Genomic DNA, 22441 nt, shown 5'->3' with positions numbered 1-22441 from the left:
AGGGAGGTTTCCCTTTGGTATCCCAAATATCCCCAAAATGCTGATTGTTTGGAAGGTATGAATGAACATAATGTTCTATGGTATCTTGTGGTCTTGTGAGCATTTTGTTGAGTTTTAGAAATAGATTGCAATTTGCAGAGAACATTACTTGTTCAGAACAATCTGCATAGTGTTGTTTGTCTGTAATTAAGTAAATTTATCCCATCGTTCCCCATATCATGTATTCTCCTGGAGATTTTGTCCAACAGTGTCTAATCACTTCTGATCCCACTTTGAATTTCTCTTATGAATCAAATAATATGATTGGAGAAAGAACTCATGTGGGGTATGCTGTGAACCTGGTTACATCTGGAGTTGAAATTCATATATACTCCCTCTCCTGGATGTGTGTTCCTTTGTTACACTTTTCAGGCCATGCTTTGAAAGTGAGCCACTCTTCCCCTTTCTAAGTCATACTGTGATAGTGCTGAAGAGCTGTTCTGCATGTCTCACATGCTATATAAAAGGCTTCCTACTGCCCTCTGTCATACTGACAATTCTTCAATGTTGTTACAACTTAGGGAAGACCTTCACTGGTTGAGTTCTTCACCTGAAGATAGCATCAGGAAGGAGATGGAAGTCCCCCATGTGAATTGGAGCCTGATTTCACAAGTTCCAGCTCACATGGAAGTGTGAATCAGTGGTGGGTTTCAGTTTATTTTATTACCGGTTTGCTCATGTGTGCTCGCGCGACGCTTCTGCGCATGCACAGAAGCATCCGGGTGGGTGGGCAGAGTCTCCCACCACCGCTACCACCGGTTCACCCAATCCGGGGTGAACCGGTAGAAACCCACCTCTGGTGTGAATGCATAAAGAAAGGCTTCCCACTGATAACATATGAACGGTATCATCAGAAAGGGGCTTTTATCATCTAATAGCTTTGCCTCTTTCAAAGTTTATAGTGGCCACCAGGGAGCAGCATGCAGTTTAGAGAACTGAATCACTTATTCACTTTTTCAGCAGTAAACTAGAATTTTGGAAGCATTAACCTCTCTGCTTTTAACAATTTCCTCTGGCATTTTGGATTAATCCATTTCCCTAATTCTCCCAACCCCCAAAAAACTGCCAAATTATTTGTTTTTCATAAGGCATTAATAATAAAGTACAGGAATCCCTTAATAGTGAATGTACACATTTTCCTTACAAGCCAAATCACTTTGGTTGATGACTGGAATATTTATTGTTGAGCAAAGGGGGAGGGAAAAACAAAGATTTCAAATTCTGAGTAAAAGGATTATTGGGGTATTGGCTCCTTTGCAGGCGGTTCTATTTTAAGCCAAGCTGTGATAAGGAGCAAAGGAAACATTTTGATCATGTTGAAATGATCAAAAAAGCAGCTGTATAAGAAGTCCTTGCTACATAAGAGGTTTTAGGACAGGTGATCATCCAGATATTATTTGCCCGTCATTTGATTGCCAGGTTGTGTCCACAGATTCACTTAGGAAGGAATGCTTCCAGGGAGGGCATAAGTCTAAAGAATAAAAGCAAAACAGAAGAACAAAGATTATATTATGACATCCCTTTCTCTGGCATTAACAGGCTCTAAGAACTGTACTCATTGTTCTGTTTAGTTAAAGCTCCTACATTATCAGATTAATTAAAATGTATACACGGGGTGGGCAGAAACAGGCGTGGAACAGGATAGTAATTTGTCTCCCTTTCTGTCTGTGCCTGGTTACAGATCTGGCCCATCTTGATATCCCTTCCATCCATGTAGAGGTTGATGCCACACTTCACTTGGATCCTTCGGGTCAAGTCCAGAGACATCCAGTACCAGGAAAAATCAGTTCAGAGGAGGATTCAGAAAGCACGGCCCTATGACACGAAGATCCCTCTTATTCCTTTAGAGTGCTTTCTTGTACATATCGGTGCCCCATGAACATTGCTGAAGGAGGCATATCCAGAGACCTTGTCAAGGGATGTCTCTTCTGGAGTTTCACTTGCCAGCCACTTGTGCAAGACTGGCAGCCCTCTGGGCCTGGTGCTAAGCCTGTCTCTGTGGCAAAGGGCATTGCTGGTGCAATTTCCGTTTAATTTTTTTTCTCTCTCTCTCCTGTTTGTTTAGCCTTATCCAAATTTTGCCTTTTTGATGTGGTGCCTATTTATCTCCTTTATAAGCTTTTGGACCCTTATCTTTAAAAAAAAAAGTTTAATCTTACCTATCTGGAGATTCATTTCATTCCGGCCTTCAACAAAGAACAAAGAGGTGAGAGGGGGTAGACTGTCTCCCTGGGTGAAAGACATGGAGGGCCGTTGCCACCATCTCTTCTTTCTGCTGTTGCTCCTGCTGCTGCTCCTCTTTCCAGCAGCCAAGTCTCCATTTATCCAGTTCAAGCTGCTTCTCCTTGCAGATCAACCAAGGGACATCCTTCTGTTTCTCCTGAAAGCCCTTTTGTTTGGTTTTCTGGAATCTTCAGAGCTCCTGCACTTCTCATCCCTTTCCCATGACACGTTTGCTGGTACCTGGGCCTATTTTTCATTCCCTCCCTCCCTCCCTCCCTTCCTTCCTTGACTTCCTCTGGGCAAAGAGCAACTTACCGACAGTGGAAGAGCAAAGCATTGCTTCATTTGGCTTTGGTCAGAAGGAAAACCATAGTGGTGAGATTGTTTGGGTAATGCCCTCCCTATCCATGGTTGTTTGATTAGCAATAAAAGTATATCCTTGTAGTGTGTTTTGGAGGTGGAATCTGGCCATGAGGAGTTTTTCTTCACCAGCACCATGGACTTATTCCCCTCTTCCCCCACAAAGGCAAGGAAAAGGGAGAAAAATTCCCCTAGCAGGACACATTTCTAGGGGGTAGATTGCAGCTCCCCATAGCATTTTAAACAGGATTCAACCGAGCAGAACAGAATTCACAGCTGTGCATGCAAAGACAGATGTTATTAGCTTTTATCCTTTTCAAAGAGTTGAGATATATCTGTCAAGATGGATATATATTTGTACATACAAAGTCTATAAATATATATATAAATATATATATTTGGTTTATTCGGGGCCATTCCACCTGAACTGTTGTACAAATGTACAATGTAAATTGAAATGCTTATAATATGACTCTTCCAGCCCATATGTACGTACATACATAGTCACACTCAGATGAATGGTAAATGTCTCCTGACTCTTCTTTGGCAGCAGTTTTGCAAGTTCATATGCTCTTGCTTTGCTACTAGTTGTGATACGGTGTACCTCATTGGCCAAACTAGGAAAGGCAACAAATCAGGTGCACCCTTTTTTGGTAAAAGAAGGAGTGGTAGAATTTTCATACTCCCCTTCTCCCCCCGTTCTGTCACCTGGTGTCCTTGATCCTCAAAAAGGGAGCCATAGAGCCAGTCAAGGCACAAAGCAGGTCCTTTCTGGGAGCCATCTCCTGCTTTCTCCATCTCTGGCCTCACTGCTCCACTCCACTGACTTACGGTGTCATTAAAGTACAGTTAATGACGTTTGTGCTTTCTCTTTTCTCTGTTTTGATTTACTTATTTATTGAGGATGTTGCAATATTAAACTTAGTATTACAAGTCTAATAAATGTTCAGCATGTCAGATATTGAAGCAGCTCTTTAAAGTAGCGAGTAGTATCTCTACCAGCTCTTAGTAGGGGCAGCTGGCTGAGAATTAGAATGATGTGAAACCTGTACAGGTAGTCCTCAGCTTACAACAGTTCATTTGGTGACTGTTCAAAGTTACAACATCACTGAAAAAAGTGACTTATGACCATTTTTCATACATACAGCCATTGCAGCATCCCCGTGATCATGTGATCAAAATTCAGATGCTTGGCAAGTTACTCCTATTTTTGGGATGATTGTAGTGTCCTGGGATCATGTGGTCACCTTTTGCGACCTTCTAACAAGCAACGTCAATGGGAAAGCTAGACTCACTTAACAACTGTGTTACTAACTTAACAATTGCAATAATTCACTTAACGACTGTGGCAAGAAAGTTTACAAAATGAAGCAAAACTCACTTAACAAATGTCTCACTTAGCAACATAAATGTTGGACTTAGTCGTAGGTTGAAGACTACCTGTGTTGTCAACCACTTCAGATCTTGATCCATTTCTTTTATTGTGCAGCAGCAACAGCAGCAGTGAATTTGGCCGTAAGTAGAATAATATCCCTGCTAGGTAAATGGAAGACCACTTGTCTGTCTCAGTTGCTACCCTTAAACCCAACACATTATGATGAAGTTGTATCTAATGGTGTCATCCCATTAATAATGGAAATTGGCAGCAGTGCAACATGCAGTCAGAAGTTCAGGTTCCAAATCTGCTCATTAACTTTGAAAAAAATAATACATGCAAATGGGGGGGGGGGGGAATTGGTAATGGTGAGGGGAAGCGACCAAGAAGGAGGCTCTATGGCAGGGGTGTCAAACTCAAGGCCCACAGGCTGGATCCGGCCCACAGGGTGCTTAAATCTGGCCTGTGGGGCCAGCCTGGAAATAGCAAAGGACTGACTTGTGGTGCTTCTGGCAGTCAAAATGTGGTGCAGGGGGCCACGCATGGCCCCTCCGCACCCCATTTTGGCTGGCAATGTGCTGCAGGAGACCATCCACGTAGTCCCCCCCATGCCTGTTTTGACCAGCAAGGTGCTACAGGAGGCGTCCATCTCCCACGCCATCGACCCAGCCAGCCCGCAGAAGAGAACTACAATGCTGATCTGGCCCTCAAAGAAATCCAGTTTGACACCTCTGCTCTATGGTGTTTTACAGCATTTATATGCAGTCGATAATAATAGTATCTATATTGCCTGCCCATCCTCTCATATCATATTGCCAATTGCATGGGACACGATGATGATTGTAGTGGTGATGATAAAAAAAGTGCAACTACTTTCATTTAATTGGAAAAGGACAAAAACAGAATATTGGTGGAACTGGTTTTGTAACTGGAATGCTACCAGGAGGAATTTCTTTGTGGGCATAAGCTATTCCCAAGTATATGTTACAGAATCTGGGAAAATATCGTTTCCCTGAAAATAAGACTTCCCGGATAATAAGCCTAATTGGGTTTTTGAGCACATGTGCTAAAAATAGGCCCTCCCCAAAATATTGCAACACAGCGGCAGCCCTGAGGTGACCACATTCGCTGCCTCCTGCACCCCAAAAATTATACCTCCCTGAAAATAAGGCGATTATTTTGGGGGTTGAAAGAAAATAAGACCCTGTCTTATTTTTAGGGAAATGTAGTAGTTAACGAACTAGAAATTTCTTGAAATCCAATGCATCTGTTCATAAGATGCCTTTGCTCCCTTATACAGAGATGCAGGAACTAAGGAAGTTAAATCTTTTGAAATTCTTTTGAAAGCTGGACTTCAGAATTTTTTTTCCAAAAACTTAAATCAGCCATGTGTTACTAATCGTCCCAGGCTGCTTTCAAAGTGTCCCCCATCTTTTATGAATGCCTGAGAGGCATTCTCAACTGGAGGAATAAAAACTGATAAGATTGCAAGTGAAGCTATATGTCTGCATACCAACAGCAATAACCAATAATAATGTTTAAATGATATGTGTAAAATTCAAAATGCTTTCAGTTCAGCAAGTGATTCTGTAAGCATTGAGTAAGGGGTAGACATTAACAGTGTTGTGAATCGCTACTATACAGCAAACATTCTAAGTATTATTATGCTCTTCTAAGGTCAGTTGCTCTGGTTGCAGCTGCCATGTAAGTTTGGACATCAACTGTGTCAAAAATGCCTTCTACCCCTTAACTTTCACTCCTCCCTATTTACATTTTAATTCAAGTTCTTAACTCTCACTTGAGAAAATGTGTGCCACATTTGCTCATGCACTTGGGCATAATTTTATTATTATATGTTGAGATGCAGACTAGACCACAAGACCTGGCCTAGGCCTAGGCCAGTGGTGGCTAACCTTTTTGTTTTTGGGTGCCAAAAAACCTAGGGAGTGCATGCAATAGCGTACACGCGTGCCAGCACCCATAATGCAAAGCAACCCCAAGTCTCTAAACTTCCGGTTGACTCTTTGGGCCTGTTTTTTTGCCCTCCCCAGCCTCCAGAGGCTTTCGTGGAGCCTGGGAAGGGTGAAAATGGCCTCCTCTTGGCCCCCAGAGGTCTTCCAGAAGCCGGAAATAGATTGTTTCCGAACTTCCAGTTGGCCCTTGGGGCTGTTTTTCACCTTCCCCAGGCTCCGGAAGTTTTCCTGAAGTCTGGGGAGAATGAAAACAGCTTCCCCTCGCCCTCCAGAAGACAAAAAATCAGCTGACTGGCACTTGCATGTGCGCTGGGGCTTATGGGTTGCATGCCGGCAGATATGGTTATGCATGCCACGGGTTCCCCATCAGGGGCCTAGGCTTTTCTAACAGATTTCACCTGACTCATGAGCTAATGTAAATAGAGGTCTTGGATCAAAATTAGTAGAAGTTGTGAGAGAACATTTAAAATTCATTCTGCTGATAGAGAAATTATATTTCTTTCTCTTTAGGAACATGGTAAGCAGCCTGGGACTCAGGTTCACTGCCAGATCCCATCATGGGCTGATGTTCCAATTCCAGAGGAATTCTCCTAACTATCTTAGACCTAAAATCAAAACCCAACACTTAGAATTTATTAGTTCAAAGAGGCCTCTGTGGTTCAATGAGATTGATAGTATGACTCTGACAGGTTGCTGTGTGCTTCCATCTGTTTTGGATCTGAAGGTCAACTGCTACAAGCTGGGTATCTGGAACTGAGAGGATTCCAGCACAATTTCTTCAGGAAAGTGTGAGCTGCTATTTTACCTTCTGAACTTTCATCATTTCCTGGTGTCCATTTAAAGGAGTAAATACTGGCTGGAATTTTGTATCACCCAGAAGTTTGACTCGTATGTTAATAGGGATGGGAAGAAGAAATGTAATCCATCTTTCAGTGGTCTCTTATACAAGATGGGAAGTGGAATTTTCGGGCTACTATCAAAATAAGATTTCTGAAATTGAGATAATGGTGGAGCTTTTATAGTTCCTTGTGGCAATGATTCATCCTTGAGGAATCTATATATTTGATTGTCCCCAAATACAAACATGAAGGTAAACAAGTACAAGTTAGCACTTTCTCCTTATTTCTGTGTTCCAGAAGATATCACTAAGTAGCATTCTTTAATATAATACAATTTTTCAAGCTGGGAAAATAAGAAACGAGGTGTTACTAGGATAAAGCTATATTGATTTTCACAGTTCTGATAGCATACTAATTGGGGAAAGATGGTTTCCTTTCCTGTGTAGGTTTAAAATTGATAGAAAAAATGATTAGGACTGAAATAATGGGAGGATTTGTCAGAGCCAAAACATATACAGGGCTATGTTTATTTGAATTGAAAGTATCATAGATAGTAATTCTGAAAGAGAGAAGACATGTTTTATTTAAAAAATCAATTATCTCAAAAAATTACAAGCAGTCACACTGATTATCATTCTTCATTATTGGAATTTCAAGTATGCCATCTGACATTTCTATCAATACTACGTTCCAGACGTCACAAAGACTTTTTTTCCTTCAAAACCTCCTTCAAAGCAGCCCAATCAAGATGGAGTTTTAACCGATCTGACAAGGGATACATGCTGTCTGTTTTTGAGGCAAAAGAAACAGAGGGTTAGAAGAAGAATCCTGAACACCATCGAGGATCAGAAAGCATTCTAGTATACAAGCGAATGCTGCCAATGTGGACAAAGTCACAGCTTCACCCATGTGGCATTTGTCCTTCATAAGGGAGCTTTGTTGCTTAACATCAGCTATGTGTCAGCTTTCGAGCATCAGAGATACATAACACACTTCTTACTAGCATATGTGAAGGCAGCCAACTTTTATGTTAAGATACACAAGAGAGATGATACACAGATTTTTCATTCCCCATGGGAGAATGTATATACATTGATGACATTCACACATTAATATAATGATAAAAGATAACTATGAGGGAAGGATGTATGTTTGAGTATGTCCACATGCACTTGCCTTTATGACCTGGTTCTTGGAAAAAAAATACTGACCAAGTTCAGTCAATCATCTAGTCCCAAGGTTGTGGATTATTGCTCAAATCCTGATGGAGAATGCTTGTTACAGGTAAGTATTTCTTCCTATCACTGTTGTTGAATGCCTTAAAATGTGCCACTCCTTCCTTGAACCAAAAGCACTTCCACGCCACTGTTTACCACTTCAGGACTGGCCCAATTGATTTGACACAATCAATTGTGATTCTGACTTCCTAGTGGAAGTAACATTTTCTTTTGATTTATTAGAGTTCTGCAGACATTAAGGATGATTCATTTCCACATTGCCCGGAATTGTTGTCCATGCTGACTACCCAACCATTAACTACTCCCCCACACCCTACACCCCTCACACATAACATAGTTCAACACTATTCCTGGAGTTTGTCTCATTTTGTATCCTTATTCGGAATTAAACTTTCTTTCTTTCCCAGTCTAGCTAATTTAGCAGCATCTAAATAAGGTTACAGCGATTAAGCAAAGTCACTAGTTGACTGTTTCTTTCATAGCTCACAGGGACTTCAGAAAGCAACAGAGTGGTGGACTGCAACCAAGAAGCTCTGGAAAATTTCATTCTTACTATTAACATTTTTTACAATCAACTTTGTCCTCAGTTAAGCTGTTAGTCTATTTTTATTAATATTGTTTGTGTTGTGAAATCTACCTGAAGCCAGATTGCTCCAACCAGTGCTCATCTACAGTACAGTTAACATTCAAACCTGGTACTTCTACTGGTAGTCCTCATTTAGCGACCACAAATGCGACTGGCAATTCGATCTTTAAGTGAAGTGGTCACTAAGTGAAACCATGGATGTGCCTCCAATCTTAGCTTTCCTTTGCTTCAAAGACCTGCTAAGATCATAACTGCAAGGATGAGTTGGAAAGTTACTTTGTCATCACAACCATAACTGAATGGTCACTAAATGAGGCAGTCGGTAAACAAGGACTACCTGTACTGCAACAGCCAGTGATGTTAATGTGGCAAGCACATAAAAGCAATTCTAGTGTCAAGCGGAGATGTTAGTCTAACTAGCAGTTAACATCCTGTGCCTCTTACTCATGCACCGGAAAGGATCATGCTTGTATCACAGACCACAGGGGGTGGGGAGATATTGTCATACTGTACCTTCTTGCAGGTTATGAAGATGTTAAATGGATGCTGGATTATCACTTCGAAACACAAATCCTTTGACCAAAACAAGGACTACATTAATTGGAGAACTAACTAGCTCTGAAGAAAGCCCTTGTTAATGACCGCTCCAATGACATGCCAAAGCCAAATTTTGGTTCACAAGCACACAAGTGGATCACAATCTTATGTCCACAGTGGGCAAAATTTTAATGAACGTCTGAGTCTCGTTTATGCTATGCCAATCCCACACAACCATCATTCTGGATCGCTGCAAGCCCCACATGTTAGCTGCCTTATGTGGGAATGAGGTAAGCTTCCAACCTTGGTTAGAATGGCTCCTGCAAAGGCTGAGATAGCTGTGTGTCCCAAAAGTGCTTTTTCAAAAGGCAACTGGATTTGGAGGGAGGGAGTTTTTTGTTTTGTTTCCTTGAACAAGCTTTTGGGTGAGAAGCAAAACTTCTTCAAGTGGGGGGGGGGAGTCCATTTGCCTTCTTAAAAACCACCTTTGGGATAACCATGACCTGGATGACTGAGAATCTCCATAGATATGGAGGATGTGTGCACATTCATTAAGCATTTTATTTGTTTCATGCAGCCATAGCGAAGTGTGAGGGAAAGAATCAATCTCCCCACTTTTTCCTGCATTGACTCATAGACTAAACTGCCACTCTGATTTGTGTTGGGCTCCCTTAATGCAGGGCTTAGAATAAAAGGATTCAGTGCCTTGCAGCTTGACGATTTGTTTTTCAGTGTTCAGAATTATAGTCACATACACAATACCATTTCTAGGTTATCCAGCGCCTCAAGAATTCTGTACAGTAGCAGAACCCTAATGTGAGGAAAGTAATTACTGCTATTTGTCAGGAACATAGACACCGAAAGCATTCCCTTTGTGTATCCTCTGCCTACTATTGCTGTAATACATGATAGATCAAGGGTTTCTAAACTTTTAGGAAGGCCATTACACCTTCCTTTAATGTAATTTTAACCCTCTTTCACAAGTGAACAATGACAACAATACAATGAAATTTGGGAAAGGTGGTTTTATTGTAACAGTATACAACTTCACCCCTTGCCTGGCCTGCCTGCACTACCCCAAGGAAGGTGGGAACTCGTAGGACAGATATTTAAATCTCAACATAGCTTCTGGCAATATATATATATATATATATATATATATATATATATATATATATATATATATATATATATATATATATATATATATATATATATATATATATATATATATATATATATATATATAACTAAAAAATAAATTAAAAATAAATTAAAAAAACACACACACATACATACATACATACACACACACACACACATATATATGCAGCTAAAATATTTCTGGCCTAGCCAATTTGAAGTCCCCACAGTGGCTCTATTTTCCCTTCAGAAGGGTAAATTGATTATCTTTCTATTTTCTTTCTGTCTCTGTCTTATAGAGAGCAATGTTAATCTTTTAATGCTCTTCTAGTTCTCCAACTACACAGAACTCAAGAGAACTTCTAAATCAGAGCTGGATATTTTTTTTTTTTCAGATAAATACTATGGGAAGCGAATCAGATTGGGATTATAGCATTATAAAAGGGAAGATTTATTTCCCCTGAGTCATAATTGCCAGATACTACTGGGAGCAATGCAGAGAAACCAGACAAATATGCTTATCGGAAAATGGGTTTTTCCAACACTGGGAAAGATCATCACTTGTTTAAAAGGCTCCTATATTTCATTTAGTCCTAAAAAGTAACCAGTCCCAGTCACTCCCCTGGAGCCTATTGGTATGGATGAATTTTAAGGGAACTTTACCTAAATGAATAACCCTCTACAGTAATTTGTATAGGAAAGAAGGCTGACAGCATCCATACAAGCTTTTGTCTCCCAAGTGCTTTTATGAACAAAAAAACAAAAGTTCTGTTCACGTAATGGCCAAAAGCTGTTTCTTTAAGATTGCATGGCTCGGCAGTTCATGGATCTTGGATACTTCTTTTTTTATCCCTGTTAGCTTTAATCTAACTGTTCTGAATCCTGTTTAGTCTTTTTGTCCCTTGTCAATATGTTATTCCTACTTTTATCTTTTTGTAACTGCAAGTCTAAATCTTAAATTTGGGGTGGGAAGCTCCAGACACGGGAAGTAATACCTTTGAGTGTTGGTCCAAACCTAACAAATTTATTAGTACTATTTATATTTAATAGGAGGAATGGGAAGTACTTGCCAAAAAAACGGAAGGACAATTGTATGCAGGTGGAATTCCATGCTTATGGAGCCATTAACTGTATTTCTCCATCTCCAAATCAGAGAAAACCCACAAAATGTTTGTTCCACAATGATTCCAAAAGGGAAATCAAGGAGGTTGGGTACACAGCATGTAAACAAAGCTGATACTTGGATTACTTTTACTAACCGACAAATCTCAGTCACTCCTTTTAGGTATTAAATCAGGTCTTCCGCACAGAATAGGGTAGGCCCCTAGGGGCCAATGTCTTTCTCCAGCCTTTGCAGATCTTTGATCATACATCTAAAGGCTAGGTATCCACAAGACCGAGCCTATGACAAAATTTCTGTAGCAGCAGAGCTTTGCAAAACTCACCGCATCTTTACAAAATTGCCCATAGTGGCTATTCCCTTTCAATCTTCTCTTTGATTTAAAAACATACCTTCAGCTTCTGAAATAGTGATTTATAATTCATAGGAATAAAGTTACGCCACTCTGCAGAACCCTATCTAGATGAATATGTAGTATCAGGAACCAGGTGGCTTCTATAATTCATTTTCTAATATTTATTTTAGTGTTTTTACATGGCTTTGTTTATCATTGATTTTGATAATATAGTGGTATTGCCTTGAAAACTATATAGATTTTAAGGTTGTGTTCTAGTACCCCAGAAAGAAAAGAAGATAGCTAATTAGAATGGCCTATAAACTGACAGGTACCATGCACAAGAGCCCTGTTATTTATCCTAATTAGCCTCAAAGCTTAAAGAAAGTAATGTGACAAGATTCTCTTTTCACTCAGCACTCTATTTTGTTATTTTAAAGGTTTGCAATTTAAGATATTTATGGGTGTAATAATCTTATGCAAGCAAGGGCCATTGAGCACAGTAAACACAATGACATCCTTAGGTTTCTATTATATGTGCCATACATTCCTTTGAATAAAATTGTCCCAGTTGGGTATCTATCATATTTGTGCAGTTATAAAAATCAGAACATAAGACGTCATAGATTAGTTCAGGTTTTGACAGGATGTGTTTAGTCTTACACTAATGTTCAAGCTATAGCAGATGCTTATTTGCAATAAAGACTTTTTTTATTACACTTATGCAGCAGTGAGCTACTACATAAGAGAGAAATATAACTACTAGTTGTTTTTTCAGCTGCTTATCCAAGTAGGTTTGGTAAATCTTTTCATGATCTTTCATTCTGCTTAATATGAAAATCCCCCAGTAGTATGTGGATTGATTTCAGGATATAATACCTTACTGCTGTGGCTTAATTTGGCTCCCAAATTAGGCTGATGACAACTTTATGCAATGATCATCTTAAGCCATATGGTTCACCAGATGATCAACTATAAATCCTCCAGCACCAGACAGCGTAGCCAGTAATGAGTTGGAATATGTTGTTCTGTAGTATTATAATCCTCTGTTTCCTCAACCTGACTTTAAAGTCACACAGTGAAAAATTACCCTAGGCCTTCCTCCTACCTTCAGGTTCAGTTTACCACATACCTGAGTCCATCTGGATATTCAGAGGAGATTCAAATAAATGCAGGAACTGAGCTGGTTTCAATAACTCTTGACACTCCAGGAGGAAACCAATGGTGTCTTGGGAAACAATGAACTCTGGGACTTTTTCCAAGAAATGGTCTGGTAAGTTCTTAGGGCTCTGAAGGGGAGAGAAGAAGCAGCGGCTCATCAGGTAATTTTCCACAGCCCAGCAAGTGCAAATAAACACAGTGGCAAACCCCCTTGTGGAAAACGCTGTGGCTTGCTAGCTAATACAATGGAAAAGCAACAAAGGTATCTGTGACACCTCTTCTTCCTTTGAAAGGTGAAACTGGGCAGGAATAGGAGCATCAATCAAATAATTGTAGCAGTTGTAGATGCTGTGATAGTGCCACTCTGTCAAGGGATAGAGGGATTGTCTGCCCCAAATCTAGATGCTTCCTTCCCATAAGAATCATCAGGACAGTGAATAGCCGTGCTCCTAGATAGCAGTGCTGCCAGCTGAAATACTTTTTAAACTGTTAAGGAAAAGATGTGGAGAAGAAAAGAAAAAAAAGAACCATTCTACTATACTTTAGTTGAAAATCTCCACCAGAAAGAAATAATAGCTATCATTCATGGAGTGGGATGGGGGAAGTAAAAAGTGAGTCTCTGTCTATCACACCCACAGTAAAAAGTGCTACAGGCACCTCTGTAATCTGCTGCCTTCAATAAATTGAAATTGCAAGTCCCCAAGTTCCCAGGTGATGCAATCATGGGCCATTCTGGTTTGGAATTCTTAGACTGTTTGTGCCAGAATATCTGGGCCAGAGCAGGAAAGGGTATTTCCCAGGCAACTGTGGGAAACAAATGAGGCTCCTGAGCCTTCACAAGCCAGAGATCTGCTTCCAGTGCCTTTCCTGCTTAATTCTGCCCAGGACAAAGACCAAAAGGTGAGGGGGGTGTAGGGGAGCACTTTACATCTTTTTAGTTGTCCCAAACATCAGGGAACACCTTTCCACATGCCACAGCTCCCCAGCCATGTCTTACTGCTGGAGACTCTTGGAGGAAAAGTTGCTAGATACATAGGCTGCCATGGCTGCAGACTCTGCATCTCCCTTCCCACGTCCATAAAGTTAGGCCCTTATCCTCTTCCTCCATGTGGTATTATGCCAGGTATTTGCATGATTTTATTGCATGCTTCTGAGAGTAGGTTTGGGACCACCACATAAAATGAGGGGCCCAAGGGGGAAAAAGCCTTTTCTGTGCTGGATCCTTCCTTTTGGAATATCATTCTCCTGAGGTAAGATTGGCCTCCATCTTGGTACATTTCTGCAAAGCCCTGAAAACATGGTTTTTGTCAGTGGGCCTGGGGATCCAGGGCGATATGGAACTGATCAAGTGGCTAGTGTGATTGTGTGGTTGTTGACACTGCTGGGAGGATGGGGTAGGATGCTTATGGGTTCTTACATTGTGAAATTTTAACGTTGGAAGATGCCCGGAGTCACCATGCGTGAGTTGGGCAGCCATGTCAATTTGTTTTATAAATAGCATTTTCCTCCCTGGAACTCTCTTGCTAGGCACAACTTCCATCTTGCCCCCAACCCCCAATTAGCAAGACCAATAACAGACCTCAATTTTATTGCCTTTAGTGGAGAAGACTGGTTAATGCATAAGTCTTTAGATGTATGAGAAGTGGGTCTCACTGGGTGAATAATCTGTGACGGTTGTGTTACTAGCACTGTTTCAAGCCTTGGGTGGTAACCATAGACATAGAAGAGGCTTAAGGAGTTTTCAAGGTCATTCTGGAAACAGCTGGAGAAGAAGTTATACCTTGGGATACCTTAGCAGATGTTTGCCCAATTTCAAGAGTGTAGCGAGGCATTCAGAAATGGTAGCCTCCACCGGCTCCTCATGAAAAGTCTCATAGTTCAGGTATCTCTCTGGTAGATTCAACACTTTATAGCTCCACTGTGGGAAGAGTCGAGCAGGAAGATTGTGGGACATAACCAGGATCTTGGCATCCAGGACTAGCACTCTGAAATAGATCCACCACCACCACCCCAAAAAAAGTGGATCAGGACAAAATTGTTAAGTAGCAGTGTGAGAGGACAAGCACTTTCTTATGCTTGGAGAAGATAAAGTAGTCAAATTTCTTCTTTGGAGCAGAAGGCAATTAAGTTGCCACATTCTAGGCAGAAACATACAGTAGAATCCAAAGATTTACACACAGAGAATGATATGAATTCCACTAGAAATTAAGGCATTTCTTAAGCTTCAAGAGGGAAATAATGCAAAAATGTATTCTCAGATGTAATAATATAAACCTTGAGGGAAATCAGGGTTTTCCTGTAAGAATCTGGCACCCTGAATGTTGGGTAGCATGTTGACAAATATGTGGATGTCATTTAACCAAATATTCCATATTCAGGCACCAGATGTTATCCATGACAACAGGGAAAATGGTTCCATTTGGTGACAGAAAAGCTCTATTAAGGCATAACAGTTTATTCACACTAGTCATCATAATAGTGTATCATTTGTTATGTCAGTGGCCCATCTTCTTTCAGAACCAGGCCTCTGGCGCATATGGAGTTTTACGTCTGGCCAGAATTACCGTTTATATATTAATCTCACTTTTCTGTCAAATAAGTAACATAAATGGCCTTCATACATTTGTGAGTTAATTAGCTGGATCAAGGTTGCTCCACAAATGAACAAGAACTTTTGGGAAACCAAAAGAACAGATCCTTCAATTATTGTCGGCCAAACTTTTTCAGCACTAAAAATCTGGGTCCTGGGTCCCACAAGTGCAAAATGCATTTTAGGGTGTCAAAGCAAATCTTTTCATTAGAATTATGAGGTGGGGGGGAAGCCCTGGGCTTTAAGAGAATTAATGGCTTACCTCTTCTGCTCTTCAATGTCCCTCAGATCCCTTAGGACAGAGTAGAGCACATCACTGGATGACTAAAAGAAAAAAAATCATGCTAAAAATCACATTAGTAGTAACTCATGCCACTGAAGAAGAACATCCATCTTGCTCCAGTGAGCCTGTTCCCGGATCATTTATTGCACAGGGAAAGGTTGTCAAACTATTAGGACATCTGCCCATTTTCTCCCCTGGACATCCTGCACTAAATGATCTGCTGACTTTATGTTACCACAATTTATGGCAGGAAACCAAGCAAGAATCTCCTTGCCAACCAATAATATGGAAATGAAGAGCACCTTTTTCTCCTCATGTCCTCTGTCCAGCAGCATAGCCTTATAATGAAATATTGTCCAGCTGCTTTCACAACAGTAGTCAATCAACGTTTTGTGTTGTGACCTTGTAAATTGTCTGCTGCTTAGTTTCCTTCATCCGTTGACAGATGAGACAGCCAAGTTCTACCTTATTTATTTCCTGATTCCAGCAATCAGCTTTAATCCAGCCTCTTCAAATCTACAATCATTGTAATTTATAGATCACGTGCCATGTCATACTTTTTTATGATGAAATTTGGCACATGCCTGATTGATTCTATACTGTCATTAGCATATGTTCTTGGAAAAAAATATTTGTTTGAAAAAATATTGTGATTAAAAGACCAACTTTTCTGATGCTAGAAAACGTAATTTCCTACACATGCAGCCCTAAGTCTTTTTTTTCCTTTCCTTTTTTTAATATAGGTTTGGGATGTAATTTTTGTCACAGATGCCAAGAATTGTGTTCACCTCCCCCTTCCCTCCCCCGACCCCGGCCCCATTCTGACTGTCCTTGTCCTCCTCTGCTGGTTCAGATATCTTGTAACCCTACTAAATCATTACTACATAATGGTTCTCCCTTCTGGAGCATCCATCAAGAAAAAATGAACTATCCCACTTCTTATTTTTATTTTATTTATTTATTTTTTATTTATTTATTGGACATTTATAGGCCGCCCTTTTCCCTGAGGGGACTCAGGGCGGCTTACAATCAAAAAGGAAAGGGAGTGTAGGACAATACAAAAGAAATGTGAACAAAAATAAATTAAAAAGTAAAACTCAACATTCACTCAGCATTCGGGAGGGGCGAAAGTAGACTTATCCCCAGGCCTGACGGGCTAGCCAGTTCTTGAGGGCTGTGCGGAAGGCCTGGACAGTGGTGAGGGTACGAATCTCCACGGGGAGATTGTTCCATAGTGTCGGAGCCGCAACAGAGAAGGCTCTCCTCCGAGTAGTCGCCAGTCGGCACTGACTGGCGGATGGAATATGGAGGAGGCCAACTCTATGCGATCTGATGGGACGCAGGGAGGTAATTGGCAGAAGGCGGTTTCTCAAATAGCCAGATCCACTACCATGGAGCGCTTTATAGGTGGTGAGTAGGACCCTGAAGTGCACCCGGAGATCAACAGGTAGCCAGTGCAGCTCACGGAGGATCGGTGTTATGTGGGCGAACCGTGGTGCGCCCACGATCACTCGCGCAGCCGCATTCTGGACTAGCTGAAGTCTCTGGATGCTCTTCAAGGGCAGCCCCATGTAGAGCACATTACAGTATTCCAGCCTGGAGATCACAAGGGCTCGAGTGACTGTTGTGAGGGCCTCCCGATTCAGGTAGGGCCGCAACTGGCGCACCAGGCGAACCTGGGCAAATGCCCCCCCTGGTCACAGCTGAGAGATGGTGGTCAAAAGTCAGCTGTGGGTCCAGGAGGACTCCCAAGTTGCGGGCCCTTTCTGAGAGGTGTAAGTTTTGTCCCCCCAGCCTGAGTGATGGTATGTTGGTCAAATTTTTGGGAGGAAAACACAACAGCCACTCGGTCTTGTCTGGGTTGAGTATCAGCTTGTTTGCTCTCATCCAGTCTTTAACGGCTTCTAGACCCCGGCTCATCACGTCCACCGCTTAATTGAGTTGGCACGGGGCGGACAGATACAACTGTGTATCGTCCGCATATTGGTGGTATTTTATCCCGTGCCTTCGGATGATCTCGCCCAGCGGTTTCATGTAAATGTTAAATAGTAGGGGCGATAGGAACGACCCCTGCGGCACCCCATAAGTTAGGGGCCTCAGGGACGATCTCTGCCCCCCCACCAACACCGACTGCGACCTGTCCGAGAGATAGGAGGAGAACCACTGCAAAACAGTGCCGCCCACCCCTATCTCCCGCAGTCGTCGCAGAAGGATACCATGGTCGATGGTATCGAAAGCCGCTGAGAGGTCCAGGAGAACTAGGATGGAAGCATGGCCTCCATCCCTAGCTCTCCAGAAATCATCGGTCAATGCGACCAAAGCGGTTTCTGTGCTGTAACCGGGTCTGAAGCCAGACTGGAAGGGGTCAAGATAGTTAGCTTCCTCCAAGGTACGCTGAAGCTGGAGAGCCACCACCTTCTCAACAACCTTCCCTACAAAGGGGAGGTTGGAGACTGGACGATAGTTATTAAGAACAGCTGGATCCAAGGACGGTTTCTTCAGGAGGGGTCTCACCACCGCTGTCTTGAGCGCGGTGGGGAAGCACCCCTCCCGAAGAGAGGCGGTAACAACCGCCTGGATCCAGCCTCGTGTCACCTCACTGCTGTTGGCAACCAGCCAGGAGGGACACGGGTCCAGTATGCAGGTGGAGGCACTCACAGCTCGCATAGCCTTGTCCACATCCCCAGAGGCAACTTCCTGAAACTCAACCCAGAGATGGTTTGCCAAGTCTTCTCCTTGTGTCTCGGCTGCATCTACTGGGGTGGAGTCCAGGTCCGCTCGAAACCGGGCAACTTTGTCCGCCAAGAACTGGACATACTCCTCAGCCTTACCCTGTAGGGAGTCCCCCGTCTCCCTCCTATTTAGGAGGGAGCGGGTTATCCTAAACAGGGCGGCTGGGCGGGACTCGGCGGACGCTACCAAGGAGGCAATATATGTTCTTTTTGCTGTTCTTAAAGTCCGAATATACTCCTTGGTGCATGCTGTTAAAAGTGCCCGTTTCGACTCGGACCTATCGGACCTCCACGAGTGCTCTAGGCGTCTCCTCCGGCGCTTTACCTCCCGGAGCTCCTCAGTGAACCAAGGAGGCCTCCGGGGGCCGCTGACCCGGGGGGGCCGTAGCGGCGCAATCCGGTCTAGAGACTCCGAAGCTGCCGAGTGCCAGGCAGCGACGAGGGTCTCCGCCGAACTGTGGGTGAGGGTATCAGGAATAACCCCAAGCTCCGTCTGGAACCTAACAGGATCCATCAGTCGCTTGGGGCGGAACCAGCTGGTCGGTTCCTCCTCCCTACGGTGGGGGTTTGGCCTCCGGAAGTCTAGCCTCAGTAGGTAGTGGTCTGACCACGACAGGGGTATGATCTCATTACCCCTCAGACCAAGATCGTAACTCCACTGCTCCGAGAGGAATACGAGGTCGAGCGTGTGACCCGCTGAGTGAGTTGGGCCTCGGATTACTTGAGTCAAGCCCATGGCTGTCATGGAAGCCATGAACTCCTGCGCTCCATCAGAGTGTTCACCGAGCGAAGGCAAGTTGAAGTTCTTGTGACTTTTTTGCAGCTTTTACTTCTAAAATGTAGTCTACAGATCCACAGCTGGTGTAACATAAGCACAAAGATTACATTAAAGCAATTTAATGTAATCTCAAGGGGGGAAAAATCCTCCAGGGACCTGCAAGGACGTTTGCTCCAAATTAAAGTCTTCCCTCTCTGTAGCAATCCTACAGATATAGCTTGCACGTTGAAAGAACAAAGTTCATATTGAACCAATTCAGTTTCCTCACTGCAATTGTCTTTGCATAAAGTCCCATGAAGACTTTCCTTCAACTCTGTCTGGCTCCCTCCTTTTGAGCCAGATCTTCTTTGGCTCCTCTGTCTTTGACTCTCCATAGCAATGATTCAAGCAAATCCACTGGGCAACTAGATCAGTGTTTCTCAACCTTGGCAACTTGAAGATGTCTGGACTTCAACTCCCAGAATTCCCCAGCCAGCATTCGCTGGCTGGGGAATTCTGGGAGTTGAAGTCCAGACATCTTCAAGTTGCCAAGGTTGAGAAACACTGAACTAGATAATGATTGCTCCCCCGCCCCAGCTAAGTAATTATATAAATTGAATAACTAAATTAAAATAATAAAATAAAATAATAAAATCTTCTCAGAGGAGAAACTTCCAATCTTTTTCTTCCTCTGCCGCTACTATTCAGAATCCACTGCACAAACACACATGCTGCAGCCACCTGGCTATTGAATAGTTTTAGAAAATAGGATCTCCCTGCGCCTTCTCCCTTTTATCTCTTGTGCATGATAGTCTTTCTGCCAGCAGAGGGAGCTACTCCCTTTTGTTCCTTGCCATATTTATGAAGCGGAAAGCTTTTACAATACATTACTTGCTTCTGAAGCGAGTTTATTTTATTTCCATTCTGTCCCGCTTGTCCATACAATGTGACCACCCCATTTAGGGCAAGTTAAAGTATGATCATGCATTCACAGTTCTTGCAGGAAGAAAATCCAGCCTTTGGTTTTTATTTTTCCTACAACCTGAAAATTAACTTTTTAACCACTCCTAACTTGCTCCAGTCAACTGCAATAATTATATTGTGTCCATAATAACAGGTGGCAAAAATAAATATTTTCTTCCTTCCTATTTTGTTATTTTCACATAGCAAAATACAGTAGAATTTCCTTTCTTAATCATAGTTCTGGGTTTAATGTTTGATAGTTTTATATTGCTCATAATCTATATAAATAAAAGCCAAATACCACTCACTCATCACAAAATCTCCAGAACAGTAAAGCCTACAAACTTGAAATTTGGCACATATGTTCCTCTTGGCTTCTAGGTGCTCACTAAAAAAGGATTTTTTTCAAATGACCATCAGATCATTAGTATTTCTTATACAGTAATTAATATGCTCCGATGCTAAGGAGTTCTACTCCCTCTCCTCACCTGAAAAGAACTTTGTTCCAACTGCCAGTTGTCTTATATTAACATGCTCTGATGCTAAGGAGCTACATATTCTACTCCCTCTCCCCTTCTGAAAAGAACTCTGTTCCAACTATCAGTTGCCTTACATTCAGTTACCTCAGTTCAAACTGGCAGACGTTCCACTCCTTCACTCAGGAGCGATCTGGGGCTCCTTACAGTACTAAATGTCGGTACCACACCAAAATGTCTACGCCTTCCACCTATGCAACTGCTTCCTGACTCAAGGCGGCGGGAGCAATATTCCCTTATGTGTTTCAATCACTGACCATCACTGAGCGAACTCAGTTTCAACTGCCAGTTGCCTGACATTCTGTTACATCAGTTCAAACTGGCAGATGTTCCACTCCTTTACTTAGGAGCGGTCTGGGGCTCCTTACAATAGTAAATGTTGGTACTCTACCAAAATGTCTATGCCTTACACCTATGGAATTGCTTCTGAACTCAAGACGGTGGGAGTGATATTCCAGAGGTGGTATTCAGCAGGTTCTGACCAGTTCTGGAGAACCAGAAATTTTGATTAGTTCAGGGCAGCCCTTGAAGAGCATTCAGAGACTTCAGCTCATCCAGAATGCAGCCGCGCGAGCGATTGTGGGTGCACCTCAGTACACCCACGTTACACCTATCCTCCGCGAGCTGCACTGGTTACCGATTGGTCTCCGGATACGCTTCAAGGTGCTAGTCGTCACTTATAAAGCCCTTCATGGTATTGGACCTGGGTACTTTAGAGACCGCCTGCTGCCAATTACCTCCCAAAGGCCCATTAGATCCCACAGATTAGGCCTCCTCCGGGTTCCATCTACTGGCCAATGTCATCTGGCTACTACCCAGGGAGGGGCCTTCTCTGTGGCTGCTCCGGCCCTTTGGAAGGAACTCCCTGCAGAGATTCGGACCCTCACCTCTCTCCAGGCTTCCCGTGAAGTCGTTAAAACCTGGCTGTGCCGGCAGGCCTGGGGTTGATGAGTTCCCTTCCCCTCTCGAATCGTGTGACTGTTGATTGTCTTTTAAATTCCCTTGTACCTTCTTTGTTGTATTTCCTTCGTGCTTACCTCCCCCCTCCCCTTGGGTTTGTTAGCCGCCCTGAGTCCCTCAGGGAATAGGGCGGCATATAAATAAAATAAACCTTCAAACCTTCAAGTTCAGAGAACCAGTAAATACCACCTCTGACTGGCCCCGCCCACATCTATTCTCTGCCTCCTGAGTCCCAGCTGATCAGGAAGGAATGAGGATTTTGCAGTAACCTTCCCCTGGAGTGGGGAGGGAATGGATATTTTATCCTTTTCCTGCCATGTCCACCAAGCCACGTCCACAGAACCGGTAGTAAAAAATGTGAATCCCACCATTATGATATTCCCTTATGTGTTTCAACCACTGAGCCAATAGATTGTGAACTGAATTTCTCCTGCATAGCCTGATCATATAGTTTCATCATGAAGCACGGATATCCACTAGTGGCTTATATTGATGAGAGAGACTTAGGGTTAAAAACCATCTCCGTGATCAAGTTCCTTTATTCAAAAATGAAGATGCGTTCAGACACGAATGAGATAAGCCTTTCAAATGAATTAATATCAGAAATGAATGTTAATTAAAATCAGCAATATTGTTTATCATATGTCAGATTCTTTCTGTTCTCATGTAGCGCAACAACAGTATTATAAACA

At 42.5% G+C, this 22441-nt stretch overlaps 2 protein-coding genes across 7 annotated transcripts in view; one reads left to right on the top strand and one right to left on the bottom strand.

Moving 5' to 3' along the window:
- LOC106540516 (rho GTPase-activating protein 44) overlaps nt 1-3729 on the top strand; it is a 116976-nt gene extending 113247 nt beyond the window's left edge. The window contains exon 22 of the mRNA XM_014055702.2: nt 1721-3729. Coding sequence (XP_013911177.2) covers nt 1721-1860 — 140 coding nt within the window. The 3' untranslated portion in view covers nt 1861-3729. The remainder of the gene's footprint in view (nt 1-1720) is intronic.
- A 3637-nt stretch (nt 3730-7366) lies between these two features.
- LOC106540601 (testis-expressed protein 47) overlaps nt 7367-22441 on the bottom strand; it is a 36693-nt gene continuing 21618 nt past the window's right edge. For 2 of the 6 annotated variants that reach the window (XM_014055778.2, XM_087709794.1), the window contains exons 4-7: nt 15781-15842; nt 14709-14913; nt 12900-13056; nt 7367-7595 (exon numbers count right to left, since the gene is read on the bottom strand). In XM_014055778.2, coding sequence (XP_013911253.2) covers nt 7507-7595; nt 12900-13056; nt 14709-14913; nt 15781-15842 — 513 coding nt within the window. In that variant the 3' untranslated portion in view covers nt 7367-7506. Of the gene's footprint in view, nt 7596-9146; nt 9207-12358; nt 13057-14708; nt 14914-15780; nt 15843-22441 lie in introns of those variants that run through there. The other 4 variants (XM_087709795.1, XR_015695989.1, XR_015695988.1 and 1 more) reach the window with 4 other exon arrangements.

The sequence above is a fragment of the Thamnophis sirtalis genome, unplaced genomic scaffold, assembly GCF_051295495.1.
Source record: "Thamnophis sirtalis isolate CommonGarterSnake01/CBP01778 unplaced genomic scaffold, rThaSir2_p1.2 scaffold_3, whole genome shotgun sequence".
Classification (NCBI taxonomy): Eukaryota; Metazoa; Chordata; class Lepidosauria; order Squamata; family Natricidae; genus Thamnophis; species Thamnophis sirtalis.
The sequence above is the reverse complement of the archived record's forward strand: the minus strand, read 5'-3'. Positions and strand labels throughout refer to the sequence as shown.